Source organism: Piliocolobus tephrosceles, chromosome 10, assembly GCF_002776525.5.
Source record: "Piliocolobus tephrosceles isolate RC106 chromosome 10, ASM277652v3, whole genome shotgun sequence".
NCBI lineage: Eukaryota > Metazoa > Chordata > Mammalia > Primates > Cercopithecidae > Piliocolobus > Piliocolobus tephrosceles.
In genome coordinates, this window is record NC_045443.1 from 39,248,383 (window position 1) to 39,275,941 (window position 27,559).

A 27,559-nucleotide genomic window follows, 5' to 3' on the forward strand; every position below is an offset into this window, starting at 1 on the left:
TTCCTTCCTTCCTTCCTTCCTTCCTTCCTTCCTTCCTTCCTTCCTTCTTTCAAGTTTTTAGCTTTGAAAGTAAAGTTCTTTAATCAAGAAAAAGTTTGTTCTGGGAAAACTCTATTTTCAAGTATTCCTTAATTACTTGGGCTGAACTACGAAAATTTTTTCTGTTTTCCTTTCCTGTAGTTTTTGCATTAAATCTAAATGTCACAAATATTGCAGCACCTGGCTTTTCTTCAAAAGAGAACTAAGACACGGGGTTCTTCACTTATCAGTCACTTAAGCTGGGATAATTAGCCACGTGTTAAAATTAAGTTTTCTGGTATAAATTGAAATTTTGACAAAGACTTAAAATATTATTATAAGTATAAATAACAGATTAAAATAATTATGCCCTCATTTTAAAAAATTAACAATTTTTTCCTTTCTGTTCGTACTTTTAGATTAATTTTTCCTATTTTAATGATCACTATTGGTTTGGCTATTTTAGGATATTTTAGCCTATTTAGGATTTTAGGATATTTTTAAATTCAACTGCTTATTTCCCATTTTGTGCTTATACACATACACACATATTTAATTAAATCTCTTCTACTTAGCCTTTTGAGTTAATCTTATGGAACTTTGTACTTCTTCAAACTAATTATCCTTCTAAATCAAACTTGTTTTCATCCTGTACTTTACTTGCAAGAATATTCTTACTATAACTTAGTTGGGCTGACCTGGATATGCAATATTATTTTTAGTTCCTTTTTGTTGTCCATGTTCACATGCTAGCAGTGCGGACTGTCCTAGTTAACCTCATTTCCTTTCTCCCTGTGTATTATGATGCTTTCCCAAGTAAATTTTTTTTTATATTTACCTTGTATACTTGAAGTTTATTTTTATTGTAATTAATCTAAATATCTCCACATTTGTCAATTCTAATACTTATTTTCTTTTTTTCCCTCTTTGAAATGATCTCGTTTTCCTATCTTACACTTTTGTCATTTGCCTTTTATTTAAGCTATAACATTAAAAGTGATGAAAAAATCACTAAGTTCAGTCTCCCACACCTATTTTTTGTTAAAGTATTAGTACTTCTTGTGATAAATTTACTAAATCACAATCTACTCCTTCTGTATAGCTCATTCTTTATGAAAGAATTAAAATCTTCAGTAACATCTACTTAATACTAGTTATTCTTTTTAGAGCCATATATAAAGATATTTCTTCTTTTTATGTTGTAACCTGTTATATATTGGAGGAGTACTACCATATTCTTCATGATTTTTTTTCCAGGTTTAAATATATTTGGTTTATTTTGCTGTTCCTTTTATTTGTCATGGTTTCCAGACCTTTTGCTTTCCCTATTTTTCCTTCTGTTTCTTGTAATTTATAATACCAGAAGTGAATTTTTATTTTAGCAACCACATTTCATTACTGGATTATAGGCAACTGAAACCTAAGCTATTTTCACGTAAACAAAATACGTGAACAATTCCTCTCAGGCTGTACTTTTTCAGGTGCAATTGTATGTGTGTAGTTAATGCACTAAAAAAAAAAAAAAAAAAAAAAAACTAGAAATGCTACATTTTATCTAATTAACTTTAGCTTATTCTGTTTTATAGAATTCTCAAAATCTCATTTAGTGATTCTGTATATTAGTACCCGATAAGAACAGCTTGTATTATCTACAAATTAAGTGTGCTGGATGTGTTTTGTATTAGTTGTTAATAATTTATGTTGAGGAGGATAAGGCCAACTGTGGAAACCTCTAGAGATCTGTTAACCTGAACCTTTTATCAGAGTTGTTTGTTGCTATTCAACAATTATGATCCCTCATCTTTACTATTATCTTATTTTCATTTCCACTTGAGAATCTCAAGGAGGACCCTGTCAGGTGTTTCTTGAAACTCTTAAGTTACAAATATTTCTTCTATCAAAACAGTAACATAGAGATTATCTTGCTTTGTTGTTGTAAATCCACTGTGGCTCCTAGAGATGAAAGTACCTCTCTGTTAATTCATTCTAAACATTTGCTAGGGATTAATCCCAAATTTATCAGAGATACTTACATATTTAGGTTCTGTGACATTTTGGTTGAATTTTAAAATACATTTACTTTGCAAAATTTGCAAGTTTATTGTTTATTTTGCTTGGCCTCTGTTTTTTCTGTAGCTCTAACTTTGGGCCTAGCTTCCCTTATTTTTCTTATGTCAACGACCATTATTAAGAATAGAAGGTATTTTTTAAAAACATACTATTAGTCATTAGTGTTTAATTGTTTTAAAAAATACATCTTCTAAGAGAACTGAAAGTGTACAAGAATTAAAAGTACAGTTTTGAGACAAGTGTATTTGGAAGATAGAGTTCATTTTTGAATGTCAATCTAATAGAAGACATACGTCTTAAGACCGGTTGGCTATGAATAAGAAGTCTCCATGAATTTTTTGATTATAGCTGAAATTCTTTTTTTTTTTTTTTTTAAATTATTCTAGACTTATTGGTAATATAGCCGAAATTCTGATAAAATTTTGAACTTTAATTTTGCTTTTAGGTGAAGGCTTTTCTGTGCAGATTTGAAGAAGTAATAGGAATATAGAAATAAGGCTTTATCTTCAGATCATGTATATTAGGCAAAAGGAAGAGAGGATAAATTCATTCTCTTAGCAGCGAAATATCGTAGCATTTCTTGATTTGAAGCCCACTATGTTGTGTTCAATACGTACATCTCTTAATGAACACACACGTATTGAACATAAATTGTTTGCCAAGCAAGACAGATTCAATCTCTGCCCTCTGAGTTTATGATCTAGTCAGGAAGACAAACAAGAAATTAAATAGGAGTAAACATTTTAGGTGACATCTGAAGGATTAGTAGAAGGTGAAGGATCCTAGTGGAGAAGGTTTATGGGGATGAGTTACATCATGTGGAGTCCCTAAAGTATAATTTAATAGTTCCCTGAAACATTTTAGGCTGTCACTTGATCTAGACTATTAATGCGCTGTTGAGTTAGATTCTGTAACATATTCTTCTTGTTTGAGGATCCATTGTTTACTCACAGGAGAGCTTTGGCTATGAGTTTTGTAGCTAAATCCTAAGATTATAGCTATAGCTTTTCTGGCATCTTAATGATCAAGGTTCTAAAACAAATCAATTAATGCCATATGCATAGGAATTTTATTGTATCCCTGTTTTAGCATTTAGTATATTCTGTCAGTAGCAAACGTTCATAATGTGTGCAGATGATGTTTTCCTTATATATTTAAAAATGAGCCCACGTGGTTTTAGCTGATGTATTAAAGGAGATCTCTACTCAGAAGTGTGCTTCCAAGTATTCAGTCAGTTGGCCTTTGCTTTAACTTGTTGCAACTCTGACCTCCAAAAGACAGATCTTGAGGGAAGCAGAGGTGATGCAATGCTTTCTCTACCCCTCTACCTGTTTCTTTTCTCTGGTATTTTTTGGTGTCTTTAACATGAGAACATTTTTCTTGTGTCTCTCCATTTTCTAATTCATATGTTCTTGAGTAAATCAGTAGATCTCTGAGAAACATGTTTTTCCTAACCAAGAGTCCCAAGTACCCACATCTTCATCCATGATCCAGTAAAAGAATTTTCTCATCATCTGTGTAGCCACATCTTCATTTCTTTATATCTTAATTTCTCTCCAAATATTCAGCTGTTGAAGAAGAGATGAATATACTGCCTGTGTTGGTGAAGTTTGTTTCTTGATGGGACTTGCACTCAAAAATACCTGGTTTGTCCCTGTTTGCCAGGCACTGCACTGAGAATCTGATAGTTTGCAAGACATAGCCCCTAACTTTATCATCTCTTATGATTATGTTATTTTTTCCCCCTGCAGTATCCTTTTTTCCTACCTGGGTTATCAGTAATTAATAGCACTTGATATAGGATTGGATGAATCTGGTTAGATTTATCATTTCTTTTAGCAGGAAAACACAGCAGCAAGAAAGTGTATTTCTAAAAGATCCTATTAGATTGCATTCAGCCATTGCATTCAAGGAGTCACCAAATACTCTGAAACTCTTGCAGAACTTCCTGAGTGTGTTGTGGAATGTTAAGCTGCTTCTCCAGCTTTTGATTTCACCTCAATGGGAAAAACATTATATAGAACCAGTATTTGAAATTCCTTTTTATTTCCTTTTTTCCCCATTTATACTTTCACTTATTAATATATAGACAGGGATTTTGATTTCTGTACTGCCACTTTCAGAATTTTTTTTTTTTTCTGGTTTCTTTTCTCCATCCTAATTTGGAACTCATTTTCTTTAGCAAGTCACAACAAAGGCAGGAATGTTTTCAACCTTTTTACCTTGCTCTCAAGCACGGAGGTAGTGTCTGCTTACAAAGATCATGAGTGAGATGAATTTGAGGTAATAGCTCTATAGCTAATGAGTAGCAGTCTGTTAGTTAGAAGGTAGAACAATGAATGAAAGAGGCAGATTTTGGAGACTTTTATATTCATTGTATTGGTTGAAGCCAAATAAAAATAGAAAAAAAGATTAAGGTTAGGAGGAACACTCACATTTAAGGAACAATAACCAACAAAAATGAAAGAGAAAGCTGTGAAGATGTAAGGGGGCAAACAGAAGTAAAAAGATATGAAAACCAAATAGCAAAATATTAAGAAAAACTTGTTTATAAATCATTAAAGTGCTATAGTAGAGGATAAGAAGAATGAGACCTTTTAGTTTTAATATGAGCACATCAGTGGAAACTTTGGGATGAAGAGTTTAAGTACAGTGGTGGTGTTTCTATTGTCTCTTATTTTATTACAAAAAAAAAAAAAACAAAACTTAGAGAATTAAAACAATAACTATTTACTTGTTCATGACTGCAATTTAGCTGAGTAGTTTTACTGGTCTGTTAGAAGATTGTTAAATAGTCCAAGCCTACCTAAGACAATACTAATGGGAATTTGTAATTATATGTGGTAATGCCTACAGTGTCTCTGAAGTTTGGAATCAAAATCAAACACATCCACAGTGGTGTGTTGGTAAACTGACTCTCCAAGCTTAAAAAGATAAGATTTGTAGCATTTGCTGATATCTGTGGAGTGTATACTCTCATCATAGTTCAGCTTCCAACATGGAATAACTGAAGACAGTTAAAGGGATGCATGCAATCCACTGTCAGGAGCTAATATGAATTGGCCTAAGGCTCCAGTACCTTTCTCTGAAATATCACCATTATCTCTTCATTCAAGAAAGAATTTGAGGCAGCTTAATGAAATAAACACTTAATAAAATAGGATTAAATAAGTGGAGCAGGAATTTTATGTAAAAGGAAAATAAGGATAGGAAAGTAAAAGTAAGAATAAAGTTGGTAGTATATGAAATAAATGCCCATCATAAGGCTCTGAACAGTTGCTATAGGTGAACTAAGAGTTTGGCCAAAACAAAGCTAACAGAATCAAGAATAAAGTTAGTAGTGTATGAAATGATTGTCCATCGCAAGGCTCTGAGCAATTGCTGTAACTGAACTAAGGGTTTGGCTGGGCGTGGTGACTCACACCTGTAATCCCAGCACTTTTGGAGGCCGAGGCGGGTGGATCACAAGGTTAGGAGTTCAAGACCAGCCTGATCAAGATGGTGAAACCTCGTCTCTACTAAAAATACAAAAAAAAAAAAAAAATTAGCTGGGCGTGGTGGCAGGTGCCTGTAATCTCAGCTACTCGGGAGGCTGAGGCAGGAGAATTGCTTGAACCGGCAGGGGGCAGGGCGAGTGGAGGTTGCAGTGAGCCGAGATCATGCCACCGCACTCCAGCCTGGGCAACAGAGTGAGACTCTGTCTCAAAAAAAAAAAAAAAAAAAAAAAAAACAATAAGAATCAAGAAGAGTGTTGACAGTCAGCAAATAAAAACAAGTCAGCTTATCAGGAGAAACAAAACTTGCTGGGATGCTAGAGAGAGAGATCAGTGAATAATAAGAAAAGGATACTGCGTCCTCAACATTATTGCAAAAGTAAAATGGCAATATTTGCATGATGTTTCTTGAAATGTTTTAAGGCAAGATGCTGATAGTGCCAAAACAATTCAGAAAAAATGTTATTTTCTCAGAAAAAAAATGTAAAATTGGCAACTTGGGATCTGTAGTAGAAGGATTTGAAGTCATTGTTACGGAGTTTGTATCTTACTGGAAAAATACCTGGGCGCCCTGACTACTAGTACATTTAAGCTGTTTAGTAAGATGATTCCATCCATATCATTAAAAGTTTGCAGACAAGGAAACTAACAAAATATTTCAAGATTCTAAATGTGGGATAATTAGGGGCTCAACCAGTATCCTTTTTTAACTGGTAGAGGTGATCCATCTTTCATTTTTGACTGTGTATGCAGGTGTGCTCCTTTCCCAGGCTTTCCAGTGTCAGCTTTATGGATGGAGAGAATTCGACTAGGTACTTTCAGTGATTAATAAGATGTGATCTTTGTCTTGAGCTTTCAATGTCTTGTCTTGCTGTGACCCTTTTCTCATTCCTTTCTGCCCTTGTTATCCTTGACTGGTCTTATCCTGACAGTTCCCACTGGCTTCGCGCCTTAAACGGAGATTTTTTTCTCCCATTCTTTATTCCCCTTCAATGGTGATTGCTTAGGCAGCCCAACTTGAAAGTAGGCTAGGAAAGAGTTTAAGGTCACCAGAAAATGCTCAGAAGGCCCTGTTCTCATTACTGTTACTTCTGAGTTCTTCTCTTGTTCCTCTTGGGCACAGAGGTGCTGCTGTTAATTCCTCCCTGCCCACCTTTCCATAGAGTCCGTGCGTCCTGGTGCCTCCTACAAACGGCAGAATGAAGGAAATCCTGAAAGAGGTGAGTTTTGAGCTAGACTCTGATTTGGGATTGTGAAGGGGTGGGAGACTTGAATTGATAGCGGTTATGGAAATGGGGAAAGTGTATAATTGCTCCATTAGTCTATTGTCAGAACCAGAGTTAACAGTAGACCTAGGTACTAGGATTTGGGGGGCATTTGTGGGCTGGTATCTGGGCTAACCATTCCTAGTTGGAAATAGCCACTCCACAGAAGATCTGTAGAATAGACAGGCCATTGGAAGATAGGACCTGACAACAATAGGATCAAGTTATTTCTATTTACTTTTTTGGTGCTCTTTCTTTTGCTATTTGTATCATTGTTTTCTTTATCCTTTGCTACTTGCTTTCTGCTTCCATTGTTGCAACAGGGATATATGAATATATGTGGATATATGATAAACCTCCTGCACCACCCTTCAGTGTTCCTTTGCTTCTGTGCATGAAATTGGTTGATAATGACTTAAATTAGCCTGCAGGCAGCTAAAATCAGGAAAAGTCTAAGACTATACTTCGGGATCATATGTTTGTGACGGAAACACTAAGCAAAAGATCAACAGCTGCTTGTGACAGGTTTTTCTTCCCCTCTGTGTCTAGCTGATATGTGCTAAAGAATTGAGCCTGTAATTATGCCTTATATAAGCATAATGTGCTGTGCTGGTTGGTCCAGTGCCTCGTCTCCTTTGAAGGGATTGCTTATCTGAATAGGATTGGGAGGTCATTGCATCTTAGGGAAGGAAAAGTGAGGTTCATCTTTTTGTCTGATTTTCGAGTGCCTACCCTTTTCTTGAAGGACTTGAGCTAAGTAGGCCACGGATATTTGGAAATGAATAAGCTATGACACTTGTTCCTCTGAGAGCTTTTGTTGTAGTGTAGTGTGACACTATCACACTACAATGTGAAATTTGCCACATGCAATGGAAATACAATAAGGAATGACTAAATAAATCATGTTCTTGGCCATTTGGGATACAGCAGTGGTTCTTTTGAGTTTTAAGGTCTATAAGAACTTTTAAAGTTGCTTAGGGTGAAAGCCTCTTGTGGTATCACCTGTTAAAAGACTCTAGGGCTGTATCTTTCTAGTGCTGTTAGAGCTTAAAAATTGGAATAGTCAGCCTAGGGAAGGAGTCCTCAACCTCTGCACAATTGACATGTAAGGCCGGTTAGTTCTTTGTTGTTGGGGGTGTCCTCCATAGCAGGATATTTACCAGCATCCCTCTTTTCTACTAAATATGTGCCAGTAGCCATCTCCCACTTGTAACAGTCAAAAATATCTGCACATACTGCCAAATGTCTACAGAGGGGAGGTGTGAAATTGTCCTCAGTTAAGAACCACTGGGCTAGAGAAAGCGTTTTGGGTCTGTAGGACATTAGAAAGGTGTTATTCACCATTGTCCTAGGTGGTTGGAAGTCTTTGAGCCTCCAGGACCTTCTTATCTGTCTTGGCTGTGTCAGGAAGAGCATAAGAGGCTTTTTGACTGAAGCTGGATTTGCGTCGGTTTCAAAGTCGCTTTATCTCTGCTTTTGCTCCTGACTGCTTTCCTGTTAATCCACTGTCCAGTCTCGACCAGCTTCTGTGTGACTGCAAATTTGATGCCACTTTCTCTTCTCATGTTATTAATTTTGTTAGTTTTTCTAGCAACAAAGGGCAGAGGATTATATATTTGACACATATAGACAATTTAATGAAATGTTTTTCTGTAACAGCTCACTGTTATTAATTTTTAAGAGTATGTTTAACTAAACCTATCTTTTAGGGAGTTGTTGAACCTGCTAAAGTAATATTGTTTAAATGTATTTTCTGGCTCAAGTTTCTATAAAAAATGATATACATACAGCACTATGTGAGTAAAGTGACTAAAGGTAAAGATTAGTGACTTTATCTCATAACAGGTTTATTTTTAACCATTTAACAAATATTTGGGCATTCATTAATGCCAGGCACTGGATTAGTGCTCTGAATTACAGCTTTCTAACTTTATGTTTAAAACTGTCTGAACATTTCAGGAATATCTGTTAAAGTTACTGTATAGATCCTCCTTGAGCTACTCCTTAATTAACTAGTTCTCCTTGATATCTTTATATATAATAACTATCTTTGTATTTTTATTGTGATATATCAAACATTAGTATTTAGGAGCATGAAAGAAGTAGCATTCATGGTTTTAAAAAACTTTCTTAAAGTCTCTGTGGCTCCATGTTTACTTACTGGCGGTGCTGTGGCCTGGACTGGCTTCTGTGATATCCTTTGGTTCCAGGTTATTTCAGATTGTTGATGGTGATCAGCCTCTGAGAGGTAGTTTTAGATATTAACCTATTTAAAGTTTTTAGTAGTAAAATAAGTGTATGACCCCCTCATTAATTCCATTACAAAATTACTTTATCAAAAACAAATTAGCTAGAAAAAAATTACATCTTATATTTTCTTATATAGATAAAGAGAGGCCTGTCCAGTCTTTGAAAACATCAAGAGATACTTCACCCTCAAGTGGTTCAGCAGTTTCTTCATCAAAGGTTTGTTATATTTCTAAAATCAGTTTAAAGAAGAATTACAAATTGAGATGGACTGACTAGTACAGATGCTTTTATTCTTTACTGTTACACCAAGGGAGCTAATTTGCTGCATTTAAAAACTTCAATTTTTGGCTAAGTGTGGTGGCTCATGCCTGTAATCCCAGGGCTTTGAGAGACTGAGATGTGAGAGTTGCTTGAGGCCAGGAGTTCACAACTAGCCTGGGTAACATAGCAAGACTTTATTTTAAAAATTAAAAATTAGCTAGATGTGGTGGCATGCACCTGTAGTCCTAGCTAATCAGGAGGCTGAGGTGAGAGGATCACTTGAGCCCAGGAGGTTGAGCCAGCAGTGAGCTATGATTGCACCACTGCACTCTAGCCTGAGTGACAGAGCAAGATGCTGTCTCTAAAAAATAAAAATAGGCCAGGCACAGTGGCTCACACCTGTAATCCTAACACCTTGTGAGGCCGAGGAGGGTGGTTCATGAGGTCAGGAGGTCGAGACCATCCTGGCTAACACAGTGAAACCCTGTCTCTACTAAAAATACAAAGAATTGGCCGGACGTGGTGGCTCACGCCTGTAATCCCAGCACTTTGGGAGGCCGAGGCAGGAGGACCATGAGGTCAAGAGATCGAGACCGTCCTGGCCAACATGGTGAAACCCTGTCTATACTAAAAATACAAAAAAAGTAGCCAGGTATGGTGGTGGGTGCATGTAGTCCCAGCTACTCGGGAGGCTGAGGCAGGAGAATGGTGTGAACTTAGGAGGCAGAACTTGCAGTGAGCTGAGATCACGCCACCGCACTCCAGCTTGGTAACAGAGTGAGACTCCATCTCAAAAGAAAAAAAAAAAGAAAAGCAAAAAACAAAGAATTAGCCGGGTGTGGTGGTGGGTGCCTGTAGTCCCAGATACTTGGGAGGCCAAGGCAGGAAAATTGCTTGAATCCGGGAGGTGGAGGTTGCGCTGAGCTGAGATCGTGCCACTGCACTCCAGCCTGGGCGACAGAGTGAGACCATGTCTCAAAAAAACAAAAACCAAAACCCCTTACATTTTAAGTAACCACAGCTTGAAAATAGCAGCCCGAATTTGCTATTTTCTATGAGAAAAATGGGCAGTTTTCTCATTGAATTTTTAACACAGTCTATGCCAAATTTAGTAGTTATTGTTGCAACCCATGTTCTCATCTTGACCGTAACCAGGTTGGATGGGTTATATCTGGTGGATTGTGCTTTTATTTGGGGAGTTGGGAGTGTAGGCAGAGACCTAACATGTATGGTGTATTTTTTCTCTTATTAATTCATGCAGAAATCTTATGTTAGTAGGTACATATCTCTATTCTATAGTAGAGTGAGGACTCAGGAGTTAAATTAATTTCTTACAGACACAGCTACCCCTCACTGTGTCATTCTTCTCATTCCTACCTTCCTAGCATCTCAAAACATAAATCCTCAGAAATTACAAGCTTGACAAGTTGCTGTTTCCATCTGTTTTCTCCAGTTAGAAGTTCTCTTCACAGATATCATACCCTTTCTCTTAGCCATAACGGTTGTTACATCCGTTATCTGCTTCACTTCTTTTCATTCTGCCTTGTATACTTTTTGGCTTTTCAGGAAGAGTAGATATCATCTAGCAGTCTATACTGGGTGTTCGGGGGGCAGCTGCTTCCCTGCCTCAGAAGGAAAAAAACAAGCTTCTTTGGGACAACTTGTATCTTTGGAACTTTCCCAGAAGTCTGAGGGTTCTGGGATTCTGGATTTTGAATAGCAAAGACCAACTGGATTATGGTTCTGTCTTAATCATATCAAGGGTGCTTTACCCACCTGGAAGACTGCCTTGGTTTTCATGTCAGGTAATACATGAAAGAAGAGTAAATAGTACCTGCCTATCAAAGTCACTACAAAAATTCAAATTATTATATATGAAATATTTTCTCTGAAATATACTGCTATCTGAATATAAGTTACAACATAGAGTTTTGTGCTACGTTAAAATGTTTAGTGGAAAACAACCTGTGTTGGATTTTTAACTACTTTTGTCTGATAGTTTCATGTAGATCAAGCTTGATCTACATGCACCTGTGGCCCAGGATGGCTTTAAATGCAGCCCAACACAAATTCCTAAACTGTCTTAAAACATTATGTGATTTTTTTTTCCTTTTTTTTTTTTTTTTTTTTTTTTAAAGCTCATCAGCTATTCTTAGTGTTAGTGTATTTGATGTGTTGCCCAAGACAATTCTTCTCATGTGGCCAAGGGAAGCCAAAGATCGGACACCCCTCATGTAAATGTTTGCATTTTTGTTTCACAGACAGTAAAGTCTTTTTTTTTTTTTTGTATATGAAAATAGAGATGGGGTCTTGCTATGTTGCCCAGCCTGGTTTCAAACTCCTGGTCTCAAATCATCCTCCCACCTTGGCATCCTGAAGTGCTGGGATTACAGGCATGAGCCACTCTGCCTAGCCAGACTATAAAATCTTAAAATGAAATCAAAATATCACAATTTTAGATCCATAGCTATTTTATGTATTCAGAAGGTAGTGCCTTCTTTGATTTACCCAAGGTCACATGGTAGCTGTGGGGAGCTTTATGAGCTAGATTTCCTGATTTGGTGAACTCTTTGATGTAACATTATGGCTGCCCATATGTTGGGATACTTTTTCAGGGTTTGTTAGTTTCAAATGATAGGTTTTCAAATGTGCGGACAGAATTACGATAAGTTATAGTAGGCTTTTGCTTCATTCTTTTTGAAGGACCGGGGGAACCGGGTTTCACTCTGTCGTCCAGGCTGGAGTGTAGTGGCATAATCTGGGCTCACTGCAATCTCCACCTCCCAGGTTCAAGCAATTCTCCTGCCTCAACCTCCTGAGTAGCTGGGATTACAGGCGCCTGCCACCACACCTGGCTAATTTTTGTATTTGTAGTAGAGATGGGGTTTCACCATGTTGGCCAGGCTGGTCTGGTCTTGCACTCCTGACCTCAGATGATCCGCCCGCCTCAGCCTCCCAAAGTACTGGGATTATAGGTATGAGCCACTGCTCCCAGCCGCTTCATTCTTTGCTAGAGAGAAGTCATATAATTGTTTTTGCTTTTTAACTTTCTCTTAAATTGGTATTTAAGAGAAATACCACCGGAAAAAACCAGCTTTCTTGGATATATTTGTGTTTGTATGTGTGTTTTCTTCTTCTAACTAGCTTTTTAAAAAACCTTCTATTACTAAGTAATAGTAAAAGTATTACTTATAATACCTTTTTAACCTTATATATAGGCAGGGCTTTGGAATGAGCTGTTTAAGCTTCCTCGATGGCTATAGAATATACTTCATATAGATATATTGCTATAATATTCCAGTAAATGTTATAGATGGCTAGCCAGTAGTTTGATAAATTTAACAAGATGTGGAAAAACATCAAATGACCTTTTCAGTTAAAAAAATGTCTGAGCCAGGCATGGTGGCTCATGCTTGTAATCCTAGCACTTTGGGAGGCCGAAGCAGGCAGATCACCTGAGCTCAGGAGTTTGAGACCAGCCTGACCAACGTGGTGAAACCCTGTCTCTGTAAAAATACAAAAAGTATCCAGGTGTGGTGGTGTGCGCTTGTACTCCCAGCTACTTGGGAGGCTGAGGTTGGAGAATCGCTTGAACCCAGGAGGTGGAGGTTGCAGTGAGCCAAGGTCGCGGCACTGCACTTCAGCCTAGGCGACATTCCCCCCGGCCCCTCCCAAAAAAGCCTAGATTTAAGTCCCAGCTCAGCATTTATTAGTGACTTTGAGCAAGTCACCATCATTCAGTTTTTTAGTTTATAAGTTGGGATAATAAAGCCTCTCTAATCACCTTCATGGAATTCTATTTAATTAAAGTACTTTTTTTGGTTCGTAGATAAAGCACTTTATAAATGTTAGTGCCCCATAAGTTCAGCACGCAGCACTGTCATCCCTGAGAGGTATATTTGAAATCAGTGATGTGACTTTAGAGAAGTAAACCTTAGTAATAGAAGGTTTTTTAAGTAAGAGATGGTTATTCCACTAGGCATGGCAGGGCAAAGTGGATGAAAATGTATGCCAAGGAAGTAGAATGGAATCAGAGAATTACCATAACGGCCCTAAGGAAATAATTTTTAAATGTGTGCTTTACAATTCATATCTTATTTACAAAAATAAGCCTTTAAACAATACTGGGGGAATTATATCTGATCCAGAAAAGACATTTTACTTTCTTTATTTTTATATTGAGCCCATGGGCTGATTGATTTTCAGATATGTTTTAGTATAGTAGATTCACATCAGTGAATATGGAAAAGAAAGAAATCCTAAGGCACCAAACATTATTGTGGATTCTTCCAGATCTATTACCTCCTTCAATTCTCACAACTGCTTTGTAAAATGAGCATTGTTAACCCCAATTTTGTAAATGAAGAAACCAAGGCTCATGGTGTCATGAGTTATGCATATAAAGTCATCTACCTAGCAAGTCATTAAACTGCGATTCAAAGCCAGGTCTGCATATAACTGCAAAGTTCATACCTTGTTTAGTATTGTATGCAGTTAGATAAAGGAACTAGTAGTAGGATCAAAAAATGAAATTTGAGTTTTAAAATTTTGTGTAAGGCGTAGGATTTATGTAACTCACTATACACTGTAAAAACAGCATATCTATACGTTTCTGTTGTATTAGGAGTTTGCCTTACTGAAATTTAGACATTACTTATTTCATTAAATATGCTTAAAGGCACAAAATTGAAATCAGTATGATGTCTTTTATAGTCTAAATATAATTAGTGTATGAGTTAATTGTCAGTGTCTTTTGCTTTGTTACTTAGATGAATTTCTAGAGTCTTATGTAAATGAAATTAAGAATTAGATCTGGTCTGTATGTCCCAAAGGAATTGCTACTTAAAGTAATTCCGTGTTGAATATTTTTGAAGGAGGAAATAAAGAACGTACCTGTTCTCCGTATAAATTCGAAGGCTTATATGATTTTAAATGTAAGTGCAGTGTACTTCTTGGTGTATTTGAAGTTTAAAAGCCCTTGAGAATTGTAACAGAAATGTTCTTCTATTTTTATTAGGTGTTAGACAAACCCAGTAGGCTAACTGAAAAGGAGCTTGCTGAGGCTGCAAGCAAGTGGGCTGCTGAAAAGCTAGAGAAATCAGATGAAAGTAACTTGCCTGAAATTTCTGAGTATGAGGTAAGGCATAATGTCTCCTTTATGTTTCACATCTGAAAGTTTTGTCTGGATTTTAAATTATGGGTGGAAAATATTTGGTTTATTCCCGTGCTTTAAAATATATCCTCATGGATTACAGGTATTAAAATTACCACACAGAATGATAGTCTGAATATGAATGACTCTGAATTCAGTAATCACACTTTGTCTGAATGTTTACAGTAGTTTTGGAGTGTAAGAATAGTATAAATACGGATAAGAAAAATGTGTTATTTATGTACTTCTTTTAATGGCATTTGCTGTTAAAAGTATCTCAGGAAATCATGCTGAGCCACTAGTTATAAGCCAGTGAATTCAGAACAGAAATCTAATTTGACCTTGGATTGTGGACCATATTTATATTGCTTGTTATACTTCATGCAGATTATCTCATAAATATCCCAAGAAATAAAATTATTCATTGTCTTGGCAACTTGAGACCTTGATGAGTCCTGAATACCGAAAGATGGGAACATTTTTGGGACCATAGAAAAAGGTTTATGACATGTTTGTATTAATGTATTTTGAAATGAAGGTGAAAAATTTCATCTCTAAAAGGGAAATATAGAAATTTTATGGGCACAATTAAGCTTTTAGGTTCAGAATTTGATACTATAGGAGTTCTTTGACATGACAGGTAGAGAATATAAAAATACGTCCCTTGACAAATTATTTTATTTGAAGGAGCATTCTGGCTTTTTTGTTTACTTTTGGAATGACTTTTGTAGAATGTTATTTGATAAAAGGGATCACGCATTGATATTGTATGTAAAAATAATACTTAACTACATCTTTATACAGTGAAAAAATCCTTTCCAAAGTAACTAATGTACACTGCTCATAAAAAGTACAAACCCTATGAGAACTTACGCAAACAGAGCCTTTCTTTTTAAAAATGCTGATCTGTCTTTTAGATATCAGTTGTTCTTAAGTGGGTCGAGGTTTCCTCCTCATTGTAGCTATAATAATAGATACTTATGCATATTCTCCAGTAAATGTATCAAAAACACCAAGCTGTTCCTCCTTGGTACTTTTCCAGCACTATTTAAAAGCATGAACAATACTTTTCAGTAATACATTTAATTGGATTATTTTGGTTATTTTCTCTAATAATTTAGAATAATGTTTCTATATTAATCATTGATATTTATGCTTCAAAATTGCTGCTTTGGAATATTGGTAGTTTGTTTTATAGAACTGAAAACTTCCAAAAAGAATAATTTCTTTACTTAATACTTTATCTTCAGTTAGCAAGACTTTATTAATACATGAACATTAATAGTATATTTATCCTCCCTTCTCCCATCATTTTTTATCTCAGGTTTTTATAAAAGCTCACTACTGTTCTCAAATTTTAAATATTCTACTTGGGTTCTCTCATTTATTGAATGCATCTTGACACTGAATAATCCATGAGTGACTTCGGATCTAGAAATACTTTTTAAACATCTTTTTTTTCCCTCTAAAATATCAGGATTTGCTAGATTTTGAATTAATGAAAAGTAAATAACCCCAAAAAAATCTGTAAGTTGAGTCATAGGTTAGACATGTTCTTTTGCTGGATCAAAGGCAAGATATATGAAAGTAGCACTGATAACCATAATATGTTTATTTGTGTATATCATTATTGTTGAACAGCAGCATCAATTTCATCCCATTCTCTAAAATGTTTTTCTACTTAGATTGATACTTTTTCATACTGGAAATAAAGCATTTGGGAAATCTTTGTGATAGTTTTTGTAGACTTAGTCCCATATCATATTAATATTTTTCTCGGCCGGGCGCGGTGGCTCAAGTCTGTAATCCCAGCACTTTGGGAGGCCGAGACGGGCGGATCACGAGGTCAGGAGATCGAGACCATCCTGGCTAACCCGGTGAAACCCCGTCTCTACTAAAAATACAAAAACTAGCTGGGCGAGGTGGCGGGCGCCTGTAGTCTCAGCTACTCGGGAGGCTGAGGCAGGAGAATGGCGTAAACCCGGGAGGCGGAGCTTGCAGTGAGCTGAGATCCGGCCACTGCACTCCAGTCCCGGCGACAGAGCAAGACTCCGCCTCAAAAAAAAAAAAAAAAAAAAAATATTTTTCTCTTATTAATATTTTTGCTTATTAATATTTTGCTAATTTGTTCTCGGGCTGTTGTTGAATAGTTACTCATTTCAGTGGTCCATGCTTTTTGAGAAATGTAATTTTGGCCTTGGTCCTGTAAACTGATATCTAATTTGACAGAATAACCTGGAAAGAAGAAAGGCCTTTGATGCCAAGCAAGAGTTTGGCAAAGAACTGTGTGTGTGTGTGCATGTGCATGTCTGTTTAAATCTAATTGTGGCAATATTTTATTTTATATGAGCCTTTTAAGTAATGGTTCATGTACTTCAGGAACATTGTGTAAATTTCATTATTATGAGCTGAGATAGATAGAATGCTTAAGTTTCTACCTTATCTTCACTTGCTGCCATCATTATAGTTCTAAGCAGTTTGGGAAAACGTGTGGTTTATAGAAAGTCCAGTAAAATTGAAGGTAAATTCAATAATATACTTAAATACTCAGGCATGCTGTGGTTCCTGCCACTTTTCAGTTTTGTACTTTCATCTTTTGAGCTCTGCTACAGCATTTCCCAAAGTATTTGACAGCATAGTCTGAAGGGTCTTAATGGTCTGAGGAAGAAAAAGAAGATTTTAATAGCCAGTTTATTTGGGAGATGCCAAGTTTAAAAGAGTTAAGTTGGTTTTGATATTTCAACACTTTTTAGAGATTTTAATGTATTATTAATATGTTCATTGGTGTTCAGTAAGAGGATGAATAAAAGAGTTTGCATAATTTACCAAACTTTTGACTATGTAATTTTTTTCACAGCATATATTTCAGGATTAGTGTTTTAAGGTACACTTAAAAAATACTGTACTAGTTTTCTTATAGTTTATTTAAATTCACTAACTATGCATTGTATATCTACTTGTGTCAGATATTGCTTTTGAGGTGCCATCCTAGCCATCAAGAAGGGTGCAGTCAAGTTTTGTAGAGATATAATTTGCTGTCCTTAAACAAATAGCTGTGAGAGTTTTCTTTTGGTTGTCAGAATGAAAAGAAAATTATTTGAAGGATATTAGAATGTCCTGGTAGATGAGATCTAGGCAGGAAGATTATTTGAGGCCAGGAGTTGGAGACCAGCCTGGGCAGTATTGTGTGGTCTTGTCACTACAAAAACAAAAACAAAAACAAAAACAAACAACAAAAAACCTGTGTGTGGTGGCCCCTTAGTCCCAGCTACTCAGGAGGCTAAGGTGGGAGGATCACTTGAGCCCAGGAATTGAAGTTTGCAGTGAGCCGTGATCATACCATGGCCCTCCAGGCTGGGTGACAGCAAGACTGTCTCAAAAAAAAAAAAGGGGGGGGGGACGGTGGGGGGACAGGTGCACTGGCTCACACCTGCAAAAATAGTGGGACCCCGTCTGCACAAAAAAAATTCCACAAAAAATTAGCTGGGCATGGTGGCGTGTGCCTGTAGTTCTAGCTGTTCAGGAGGCTGAGGTGAGAGAATCTTGCTTCTGGATGATTGAGGCTGCAGTGAGCTGTGATTGCGTCACTGCACTCCAGCCTGGGTGGCAGAGCAAGACCTTGTCTCAAAAAAATAAAAATAAAAATAAAAATAAAGTCTCAATAGAATAGGTTACTTCCTGCTATAGAGGAAAAATTTAAAATTTACGACTTAGGTTGTTTTCACATACAGGGTGTTATTTTCGGCTTCAATGTCTGTGCTTATTCTGTCCCTAGTCTAGAATGACCATCTTCCATGGCTCTCTTTCAGATTTATACTCATTCATTGGAATCACTAGTGTTGGAGATAATACAACTCAAGATCTTTCTTGATTCCACTTTTCTACCTACTGTAAAATTTTATGCCACTTTGTATTTCATTGATGACCTAAATTTTTATGTCTGGCGATATATGTTGAATGTATCTCAAACACTTGCCTTGTTTTCCCTAGGGTACCTTGGACATATGTATCTAATTAAAATAAATTTAATTACTGATGAGCTCTTTTAAGTTAATTGTCAGTTTTTTTTTTCCCTTTTACACTTGCTTTTTGTTTCTGAAAGCTCCTGTCTTCTCTGATGTATTTTCTGTGCTCACCAGTTTACGTATTGTGTGTAGGCCTATGTCTTAATTTTGTGTTGCAGTAACAGAACACCAGGGACTGGGCAGTTTACAAAGAATGTTGCTAGTGGAATTCTTTTCTTAAATGACTTTTATGCTTTTGGTATAAGTCCCTTAACATATGTAACTCAAACTTGTAAAAAAACTAGGAATTTTTGTTTGTTTGTTTATTTGTTTTTTGAGACGGGGTCTTGCTCTGTTGCCAGGCTGGAATGTAGTGGCGCTGGCATGATTTTGGCTCACTGCAACCTCCGCCTTCTGGGTTCAAGCTATTCTCTTGCCTCAGCCTCCTGAGCAGCTGGGATTACAGGCACCCACCAGCACACCCAGCTAATTTTTGTATTTTTAGTAGAGGTGGGGTTCACCATGTTGGCCAGGATGGTCTTGATCTCTTGACCTCATGATCTGCCTGCCTCAGGGTTTTTTTTTTTTTTTTTTGGTAGATCATACATGTATGTGTCAGAAATTCAAATGGCACCAAAGTATTTACAATGTGGCTCTTCTTTGCTACTTCTTGTAAGTTGTTACTATTGAGACAACTCCTTTGATCATTTTTTTTCTGTATAGTGTCCTTCCAGAGATAGTCTATGCATATATATATACACACACATATATATGTATTCCAATACTTAATCCCCCACCTGACTGTTTTAGATGTAATTCACAGTATATTTATTCATTTTTCAATTATTGGTCTAAAACTGAAGTGATCATTATTGATTTATGGGATTTTCTTTTTAATGATTTCAACGAATTGTTAGGCTACAGGAGCAAGGTGGTTTAACTTCTAAAGGTACAGCCTTTTCTCATATTCCCTTTAAGTATATTTCTTTATGCGTGTACAACACCTCTCACTTCCATTTGGACTTTTTCTCCTCAGTATTTCATAAACTGATCGCTTAAGGAATAGTCATGGGACGAGAATTTTTTAATATATATCTTAATATAATATGAAATAATATTTTGGAATTGAATAAGCCTAGAGGCTTTGTCTTACCTAAAATTTAAAAAGTAACAGTCTCACTTGCTTCGGCAGCATATACACTAAAAATTGGAATGAAACAGAAGATCAACATGGCGCCAGTGCAAGGATGGCACGCAAATTCATGAAGTGTTCCATATTAAAAAAAAAAAAAAGTAGCAGTTATTTCCTCGTTAATCCATTTCACATATGCTCATTATGCATAGTGAAATCGAAAGTTTTCTTTTCTTAAAACATATTAAACCTAGCACTTAATATAATTTGCCAGTTAGTGCCTATACACAACCATCTGAAATGCTCTATGTTTTTTAAGAAAATATTAAAGATTTCTAATTCCTTTTCAAGGCGGGATCCACAGCACCATTGTTTACTGAGCAGCCAGAGGAACCTGAGTCAAACACAACACATGGGATAGAATTATTTGAAGACAGTCAGCTAACCACTCGCTCTAAAGCAATAGCATCAAAAACCAAAGAGATCGAACAGGTGAGAATCTAGTTGTCTACATGTACATAATTTTTGTTTGTGTTGCTTTGCACATGTAAACATTTATTGAATAAATATGCTTCATTTCTTTTTCCACCTGTAACTCTAAAACTACAACTTAAAAAATTATAAAAATTGTTTGAGTTGACTTCACAGTCATTTTGATCAGCATGGTCCCCCACCCGGATTGTTTATTTTTAAATACAAAACAAACTTCTTTTTTGCAGAATATTAATATTCTGGTTAATATGAAGCAATTAAAAATTATTAAACAAATAGGGATGGGATGGAAGAAATGTTCAATACAGCAAAATGTTAGCAAATATTATTTTTGAATATTGGGATTACAGATGTTTCTTATGTTTTTCATTATACTTTTAAGTATTTTCCAAATATTAAAGAAAAAAATAAAGGATACTATTTAAGTCTAGTTTTTTAGTGAAGTCATTCTGAAAAGCAGGACTTTGTTTTTAATGTGCAACTATTACAGGGTTATTATTTTGTGAGGATTAAATGAAGTAAATGCAAAATGTAACATTTTGTACAGGTGCTTATTGATGTAGTTGTTACTCTCTAGTGCGTTGAATAAATGTAATTACATTGCTAATAATCTGCTAAAAACTATTGGAAATTAAGAACAAAGTGAAAACTTTTTTCTAGGTGCTGTCCAATTTCCACATCAATTAAATCTATTTTCTTTGTTGGATAGGGGATGGTCTCAAATCCTAGATATGACTGTGTAGCTTATGTTAATGTCACACTAATGTGAAAAGATAAGAACCAGAATAGGAAATTTGTCATGCAAACCATTGGAGTTTCAAAATGAAGGTGGTCAGCAGTATCAGATGCTTAGAGGAATATAAGGAAAATGGAAACTGAGAAAATTCTGTTTAATTTGGTGATTGGGAGGCAGTTGGTACCTTTCAAGATACCAATTAAATGAAAGCATAAGTAAAAGGTTTGCTCAGTAGATGTGTCTTCAACACAAAGATGAATGTCCTTATTTTATATAAAATTATCCTTTTTTTCCTTTTTTTTAAAAATAATTACTTGAGATATGTTTTTATTTCCTCTTCTCCCCTTACCACAATGGATGCTCTGTGAAAACAAGGGCTTTGTTTTGTCTTGTTTTATTTACTGCTACATCTGCCATCACCTAGAACAGTATGTGTAGTAGGCTTATAAGAAATACTTGTTGGATGGATGATGGGTGGAGGCATAAACCTGCAAATGACCTTTGAGTAGTCCCTAAGTACTATATAGAATCTCACAGCCTGTTGCTCAGGCTCATCTCAAACTCCTAGCCTCCAGTGATCCTCCTATCTCAGCCTCCCAAAGTGCTGGAATTATAGGTGTGAGCCACTGTGCTAAGTTGCAGTTCTTTAAAGGAGAGGTTCTCTTAAGAATATAACTGGTAGAAAAACTTGACTGACATAACAGGGGAGAGGGATTATTTTGGGTTACCATTTATTCATTCATTCATTCGATGGAGTCTTACGTTGCCCAGGCTGGAATGCAGTGGTGCGACCTCAGCTGAATGCAACCTCCTCCTCTCAGGTTCAGGGGATTCTCCTTTTTCAGCCTCCTGAGTAACTGGGATTACAGGCACACACCACCACACCCAGCTAATTTTTGTATCTTTAGTAGAGACAGGGTTTCACCATGTTGGCCAGGCTAGTCTCGAACTCCTGACCTCAAGTGATCCACCTGCCTCAGCCTCTCAAAGTGCTGGGGTTACAGGTGTGAACCACGGTGCCCAGCCTGGATTACCATGTATTAATATTTCTGCTATCTCCTATTGTTATTCATAGATGATCTATTCAATCTTGAGAAAATGGGTTACTAGTCAGGTGTACAGCCTACCTTAGCAGTACACACATAAAATTATTTAGCATGAAGTCAGTTTTTATGATACTTTATAAAAATCTTGTATCTGTTTCATCTGCGAGTTTAATTATATCTCTGTTTTCATCTGTCTGTTGTTCAAGTACATGAAAAATCTGACACACGTGTTATTATTATGGCAAAGACAAATGACCTAAAGAAAGAAAAATAAAGGGAAATTATTATATTCTGATGTTACTAGAAAAGTAAAACAGTTATTTGAAGTGCTATAAAATAGAGACTTAATGATGTTAAACATTGGAGTATAATGACTCTGTTTCTGCTAGGGTACTTTGTTTTTCATATGTTGACAAGAAATCAAAACAAATCCCTGTAAAATGTTAGAAAACTAGTAAATGATACATAATTATTTTATAAATTTATATCTAGAACTTGTAATTTTTGAAAAAGAAAAAGTTTTACAATTTGTATGTGTGTAATTTTGATGTGAACTTTTAAACATTTTATTTTTATGGATTAAATACCAACCAGGTAAGAAAAATTTAAAGATTTGATAAAGCCAATTATCCAGTAATTATTCTTTTTTAAATATGCTTAAAATATTTTGTACTTTTTTATAAAAGTAATAAAACAAAAAAAGCCCAGTATGGATGTGACCGGGAAATCAAACTAGGATAATTTAGAAATGTAAATACTATTGTAATACCCAAGCTGCCTTTTCTTCCTGTTTCGAGTGCAATATGTTCAAGTATTTTGTCAAGATAAATTATAATATATAATTTTGTGGGAATTTCTATAAATTGGGTCCCTCCAGTCTATTGAATCCCAAGAAAGTCATTAACTTGAGGACATATTGTAACATAAACTGAGTTTCCAGGCCAAAATTTGTTTTAACCCAAATGCCCACAGATGCCCCAGTTCTTGATGTTCAAAGGCATGTTTATGGAAGTGGATTGTATCAAAGTCACCTCAACGAAGGGGGCAAATGTATCACCGTCTCATCCCTGGGCATGTAAGAATTGTTTTAGAATTAGGGGTGCAGATGACTTTTGAAAAAGCCGCCTAGATTATAATCAGATATAACTGAGAACCACTAGTCTAAAATCCTTAATCCAGAAAACACCGAGTTGTATCTCTGAAATATTGTATTGCTAGAGATGAGTCATTTTTAATCATTCCACTTTTATTTGAATGTCCTTTGGATATGATCCACTCTATTACAGCACAACTCACCTCCTTATGCTTTGGATCCTAAGGTGTATCTTCTTTTCTTCTCGTTTTCCCAGATTATCTTCTCTTACTTCTATTGGGCTGTCTTTAACACTCAATTATTGGGCTATTTTCACAGGCTTTCTGGCTTCTGAGCTTAAACAAATTTCAGAATGTCTCCTGTCAGTATACTAATTCCTAGAGAGACCCAACCTACACATTTTTGTGTGATATGTACTCTGGTTCACATGTGTGGCATTAATCCCTTGACAATGATAATCCTGCAAGCCCTCCTATACCTACTATTTGACTTGAAAGTCGATGCCACTATTTGCTATCTTACCATTGAGAAATCTTTTTTTTTTACCACATTGCCACTTTGAACCACACAGATTGAAATCCTTCATTATTGCATACCCAACTTCCCTCTATTGCACCTCTAGGGATAAAACAATGTTTACTTTAACTCCTTTTAGTATTTAATATTTGCAAGATCCCTTATAATTTGATTAAAGTATGCTTAGTAGGTCAGTGAGATATTTTGTTTTCCTGGGATCTAAAACATTTTTTAAAAAGTCGTTTTGTAATTTCCTACTTGAAAAGTCTAGATTAAATTCTTTTTACTGACTGGACTCGGTGGCTCATGCCTATAATCCCAGCACTTTGGGAGGCTGAAGTGGGCAGATCACCTGAGGTCAGGAGTTCGTGACCAGCCTGGCCAATGTACAGGGTACAGAAACCCTGTCTGTACTAAAAATACAAAAATTAGCCGAGCATGGTGGTGCCTGCCTGTAATCCCAGCTACTAGAGGCTTACGCAGGAGAATCACTTGAACCCGGGAGATGGAGGTTGCAATGAGCTCCATCATTGCAAGAGATTGCGCCACTGCACTCCAGCCTGGATGACAGAGCAAGACTCCATATCAAAAATAAATAAATAGATAAATTCTTTTTTCTTCAGACGGAATCAGATAATCTCAGTAAACCTGGTGTGTGTGTGTGTGTGTGTGTGTGCAAATCATATGACTAAGAGTGTTAAGGTAGCCAAAATCTTTTAAAGGCTTGACAAGTAGCGAGAAACAGTTACTTAGTGAAATAACTAAGAATAGTAAGTAGCTGCATTTTATTGGAATATTTTACTATGCCAACTAGTCTTGAAAAAATGAGCACCTTCTGTATTTTCACGCTCAAGCTACAGTGCTTATATTGCGATTCTCTGTCTTTGTTGTACATCTTTGGAGCTTTTCAAAAGTAAAACTTTTTGGATTTCAACCATAAGTATTCTGATAAATTAAAAAATGAAAAATAAAATAAAAATATTTTTAAAAGTAAAATCCAGTAAAAAAATTATCAGAACTCTTCAAACTTGAATATGTACATAAGTGACTTGGGGATTTTGTTAAAATACAGTTTCTGACTCAGTAGATATGGGATGGGAGGTTTAGATTTTGAATTTCTCACATGCTCCCATTTAATGTTGATTCTGTTAGTCTATGGTCCCTATTTGGAATAACAAGGAATTGGAAGGAAGTGACTGTTCTCTTTAATTCTGCTGTTTCTAATGTGCTAAAAGATTGAGAACTATTACCACCTTAGTATTATGAGGATTAGAGACGTTCTATCCTATATATTTTTTAACAGAGGTATAATTAATATACAATAAAATGCATAAATCTTAAGTATTCAGTTGGATGAGTTTGTTGTTGTTTTTTTTTGAAATGGAGTCTCACTCTGTCGCCAAGGCTGGAGTCCAGTGGTGCAGTGTCGGCTCACTGCAACCTCGCTTTCCAGGTTCAAGCAATTCTCCTGCCTCAGCCTCACGAGTAGCTGGTATTACAGGCATGCGCTACCACACCTGGCTAATTTTTTATATTTTAGTAGAGACGGGGTTTCACTGTGTTGGCCAGGCTGGTCTTGAACTCCTGACCTCAGGTGATCTGCCTGCCTCGGCCTCCCAAAGTGTTGGGATTACAGGTGGGAGCCACCACACCCAACTAGTTGGATGAGTTTTGACAGTTAACACACTGTAAACATCATTCAGAACAAATACATATGAAAGTCCTTTCAGATATGAACAGTTGATTTTATTGACTATAATAAGGATATAGTTAAGAACTAAAGTTATGTTCATATCTCAAAAGCCTGTGTATCCTCCAACCCATCCAGTAAGGACTGCATTTTAGGTGATAACATACCAAAACATAAAATTTAAGACACAAGGGATCCTGCAGTAAAGAGTTTTCTTCTCACCCATAACTCTCAGCTGCCCAGTTTCTTTTCTTAGCAAATAGACATACTGATATGACCTGCATATGTATGTGTATGCACACAATTCATATACAGTGTGCATATGTATGTATAAACACATACATACATGTGCATATACCTGGATCATAGTTGATCCTGATGAATAGAGACAAGAGTTGATGTGTGTATCTCTCCATTCTTTTTCTTTAAATACAAATGGTGCTGGGCATAGTTGCTTTTCTGCTAGGGTCTGTCTGCAAGAGGCCCTGAGTCATATGGAAATTCTGTGTATCTCTGTCTCTCTGTCTCTCTCTCTCTCACACACACACACACACACACACACACTCTCTGCACGCGCAAGTGACTATACTCTGTATTCTGTTCAGTATTCTTAGAAATCATTCCATATTAGCCCATTAATAGATATTTACATCTCTTATGAACCACATTTTTAAATACAGTCCCCGATTTCTCCATATATTTAAAAAGATATGCATGTATATTTTTAATAAGTAAAGCATTACATTTAAAATGAATAATTTTGGGAGGTTTTGGGTTTAATACTGTACATGTCACATGCCAGGTTTGAGAATAATCAGAATATGAGGAGGGGGTATAGCTCAGGGTTAGAGCATTGGACTGCAGACCAAGACAATAATCAGAATATGAGTTTGCAAAGAATCTTAATTTCTTGCTTGTACCAGTCACTGTTAATCTTTCTTAAATATTGTATTTGTAAATACAATTAATAAAACCTAAACCAAAACAATTGCAGGGATGTGCCTGAAAATATTTTTTAAATACGTTATACCCTTCAAATTACAAAAACTTGCCATCTGTAGAAGGACATGTCTATCTTTGTTTTTATTTGATAGATAATAACTGAAAAAAGAACAAGTACCGTGAATTCATTTTTAAACCTCTTTGGCTCTTTCAGAACACTCTCCTAATATAATGCTGTTTTATGAAAATGTTTATTTTTCTACCCATGAGCAGGGGTCCCCAACCCCTGGGCCTGCGGGCCGCTACTGGTCTGTGGCCTGTTAGGAACCGGGTGTCACAGCAGGAGGTGAGTGGCCATGGGGAGGGGAGAGGGAGGGCGGGCAAGTGCGCATTACTGCCGGAGCTCTACTACTTGTCAGATCAGCCACGGCATTAGATTGTCACGGAAGCACAGACCCTATTGTGAACTGCAGATGTGAGTGATCTAGGTTGTGTGCCCCCTTACTCCTTCTGTGGAAAAATTGTCTTCCTCGAAACTGGTCCCTGTTGCCAAAAAGGTTGGTGTCTGCTGCCTATAAGTATGCTATCTATTGAAAAAAGGGCTGATTATATATTCATCAGGTAATTTATAGTTAAAATATAAATAGGAATCATTTTAGATACAGAGACAGTACCATTTTGTGGTGTTTGTTGTTGTTGTTGTTTGTTTGTTTGTTTTTTGAGACAGAGTCTCACTCTGTCTTCCGGGCTGGAGTGCAGTGGCACGATCACACCTCACCGCAGCCTCCACCTCCCAGGCTCAAGCAATCCTCCCACCTCAGCCTCCCGAGTAGCTGGGACTACAAGCGTGTGCCACCAACCCCAGCTAAACTTTTTTTTGTATTTTTTGTAGAGATGGGATTTCACCTTGTTACCCATGTTGGTCTCCAACTCCTGGGTTCGAGAGATCTACCCACCTTGGCCTCCCAAAGTGCTGGGATTACAGGCGTAAGCCACTGTTCCCGGCCCATTCTGAGTTTCTTAAACATAAAGAAATAGAGTAATCAGGGACACTTGGGGAAGGGGATTATTTTGATGTTCTTTTCTTTCTTTTAACTTCAAAACACTTATCCTGAATATTTATTTGTTTCTGTAAAGACAATTTTTATTATAGTCATAGCTATGCCAACCTTGTTATGCAAAAGAAATTTTATTTCTTAGCCATTTAGGAACCCTGTTCATTATTACAATTAGCTAAGAAAATTGAGTTAATTCAGAATTTATTTTGTTGATTGTTTAGTTACTAGCTTTATTAAGAGTCTATTAATATATTTTTTATTTTGAATTCGTACTGTCACCATTTGTGTGATCATATGGTCTACTTACTAGCTTTTCTTCGCTTTTCCCTCCAAATTAAAA

The 27,559-nt window shown here is 36.3% G+C and overlaps 1 protein-coding gene and 1 non-coding gene across 20 annotated transcripts in view; both read left to right on the forward strand.

Annotated features, from left to right (window-relative positions):
• Nucleotides 1-27,559, forward strand: part of PPHLN1 (periphilin 1) — a 125,738-nt gene that overhangs the window by 53,825 nt on the left and 44,354 nt on the right. For 11 of the 19 annotated variants that reach the window (XM_023182804.2, XM_023182810.2, XM_023182811.2 and 8 more), the window contains 3 exons: nucleotides 9,234-9,313; nucleotides 14,376-14,495; nucleotides 19,998-20,138. In XM_023182804.2, the coding sequence (XP_023038572.1) occupies nucleotides 9,234-9,313; nucleotides 14,376-14,495; nucleotides 19,998-20,138 (341 nt within the window). Of the gene's footprint in view, nucleotides 1-6,745; nucleotides 6,803-9,233; nucleotides 9,314-14,375; nucleotides 14,496-19,997; nucleotides 20,139-27,559 lie in introns of all 19 variants that reach the window. The other 8 variants (XM_023182801.2, XM_023182807.2, XM_023182812.1 and 5 more) reach the window with 1 other exon arrangement.
• LOC111520238 lies at nucleotides 19,695-19,796 on the forward strand. Its single transcript, XR_002724612.1, has one exon. It is a non-coding gene; the product is annotated as a U6 spliceosomal RNA (small nuclear RNA).